This window comes from Ursus maritimus, unplaced genomic scaffold, assembly GCF_017311325.1.
Source record: "Ursus maritimus isolate PB19 unplaced genomic scaffold, ASM1731132v1 scaffold_2, whole genome shotgun sequence".
In the NCBI taxonomy this organism is placed as follows: Eukaryota; Metazoa; Chordata; class Mammalia; order Carnivora; family Ursidae; genus Ursus; species Ursus maritimus.
The window spans coordinates 103500223-103502765 of NW_024424452.1; the positions used below are offsets into that span (position 1 = coordinate 103500223).

The 2543-nt window shown below is 57.7% G+C and overlaps 1 protein-coding gene across 1 annotated transcript; it reads right to left on the bottom strand.

Annotated features, from left to right (window-relative positions):
- Positions 1 to 5: 5 nt before the first annotated feature.
- LOC121104054 (protein phosphatase 1 regulatory subunit 15B-like) lies at positions 6 to 1820 on the bottom strand (the record flags this gene model as incomplete). The annotated part of the gene is made up of 1 exon (XM_040636497.1): positions 6 to 1820. A coding segment is annotated over exon 1 (1236 nt), but the record flags the coding sequence as incomplete, so codon positions are not given.
- Positions 1821 to 2543: the final 723 nt, after the last annotated feature.

Sequence of the window (2543 nt, forward strand, 5' to 3'; positions counted from 1 at the left end):
AGTCTGTTACTACAAGCTGGCCTGGTGGCAGTGGGAATGTCATCTTCTAGGTCTGAGGAGTCCCCAGCACTTCTCTGGTCCTCTCCAGGCTCGTTTTCCACAGGTAGCTCACCAGACGGACGGCCTTCCGAGGGGCCCTGTTTTTCCGGGGCAAGTGGAACCTCCTTCGTCCACTCGGTGGGTTCCTGGGCGGCTCCGGGAGCGGCTCCAACAGAGGGAACACACTGCGTGGGACTATCTCCTCCGGGTTTCAGATCCATCCGGAGCAAGCTGTGTTCCTCCTCCAGGCTGTGGTAGCCATTATCTTGGTCTGGGGTGGGTAACGCTTGCCCTTTGCTGGCCTGCTGAAGGAATTCCAGCCGTTTCGTGCGGAGATGGTGGATTTCTGGCAGGCCCTCTCTAGAAAGAGGCGGACATCCCTGCCGGGAGGAGCAAGGGATCTGTGTCTTCAGCGGGTGGGTTGGCTCACGGTCTTCAGCCAGACAGCGGCCCTCCGGGCTGAGGGTCTGGAAATCAACAGGCTCGCCGCTTCCCACACTGTTCTGATAGCCGAGCCCCACCCGCGGCAGGCAGTCCAGATAGCTGGGGTTCAACAAATAGGAGACGACGCTGAAACTGCTGAAACGCCGCACGGGGCCGGAGGGCGAAAAGCCAAGTTCCCGGTTAGAGCACAGATGGCCTTGAAGGCCACTCGGCAACAGCTCCACTCCCCACAGCTGCTGCTCTAACAGAAGAGCGTGTGCGGCAGGGTCCAGAACTCTAGCCTTGGCTTTGAGTTCCAATTCTAGATCTGAGGACGAGCAATGCCAGTGCAGCCCCTCCTCCAGCCAATCGAGGGGACTGGCAGCAGAGTCGTCCGAGGGGTCGAGCCGCAGCGAACGCAAAGATTTCTGCGCCGGGCAGACGGCTGGGTCCTCCCGAGCTCTCAGGGCTCTAAGAGCGCTGTAGCCTCCAGCAAAATCTAGCCATCTGGTCGGAATCATCCCGCCGAAGAGCTGGCTCCAGATCAGCAGCTTCTGAAGCAAGCTGGGGAGTGGCGCAAAGAGCTGGGCAAGCAGCTTCATCCAGTAGCCGGTCCGAGCCTGGGGCTGGGGGGAAGCAGCCACTCTGGGGTCCCCGGAGTGCTCCGGGGCAGGAGGTGTGGGCATTTTGGAAGTGCCGGGTTGCGGGCGCCGAGGAAAGAAGGGCAGCCAGAACCGGGAGCCCGGCCGTGGCCGCGATCCGTCTGCTGCCGGCTCCATGTTCCTTCTTCTAGGCGGTCTCTCAGGGCTGCAGGTCGGGCGGGATTCGAAGAGGCCTAAGCAGTCTTGGCTTTGCCGCGCGGCGGAGTCGGGGCCCCAAGCCGATCCCCGGGCCAGCAAAACAGCCACAGGGGGGAGCGGCTTCGGCCGCGGGCGGCAGACCACAGTCCGGAACGGCAGGCGCTGGACGCAGCGGCCGAGGCGACATTCATCCTGGCGGGAAGGAGGTGTCCTACTCCGCTCGAGGCCCGTCCACCATAGACAGAGACCTCCCACTACGACTGCGAGTTCGCAGAAGGGACGGGCCGTTAAAAAACCCCTCGGCAGCGCGACCCCGGAAGGACTGGGCAGGTGGGCGCGGGTGGAAGCGAAACACAAAATGGCCGCAGGGCCAGCGCGGAACAGAACACCCACAGGCCAGAGGACGAGACGAAGGAGGGCGGCTGGCGACGCCACCAGCCCCGCGTCGCCCAACGTCACTCGCAGAGCCCCAGCGGGCGGGCCTTTCCGGACTCCTCCGAGCGGCAGCTGATTGGTCTCGCGCTGTTCCCTGTCGGCTTCCTTACTCTCGGCGGACCCAGCCCGCGCGCCGGAGGTTGCATCNCGGAGGCCCTTTTAAGGGCCTAATACATACCCAAGTGTATACTTACCTTTGACTTGCATATATCGGGGTTCCTGTATGTGAGTGCTAAGTAGATCATCCGCAGGAGATCTTAGTAGTATAGGAATTGGCAATACTGTGTAAATACATGTCTGGTGTTAAGACGCTAGTGATTTGGAGTGAATAATAAGAGTGCAAAACCAATTAAGTGAAAAATGAGTCATTCGTATACATTCCTGCCCCTTCGGTTTTTGGGTTTCTAAATCACTATTTAGCTTTGCCTAGGACCTAGCTTTCAGTATTTAACCCACATACATCCCCCACGAAAATGTGAACTGTTTCTCAGGTGGTGTCCCTATTAGACTGTCCCCTTTCAGTGGGGGCAAACCGAAGTCACAGAGGAGGAAAGAAACGTAGCCCTCAGAACTGTTGACTCTCTCATATGCTTCCCAGCAGGCAACACATTCAAGTCCTATTTGTATCCTGAGCCCCCAGAACCGCAGTATACAATGGGCAAAGAGGGACGCACAGACCATTATGCTTTGAAAAAGATTTTGTCTGATAATTTTAATTGCTATATTCGATTCTCTGTTGTAAGCTGGTCTTAGTTCATTCCTTTCTTTCTGCTAAAAGTTTTTCATCCACACCTTTGAAGTCAAGTATCTATTACAGAGGGAGTGTGGCAGTTTTGAGCACTTAGG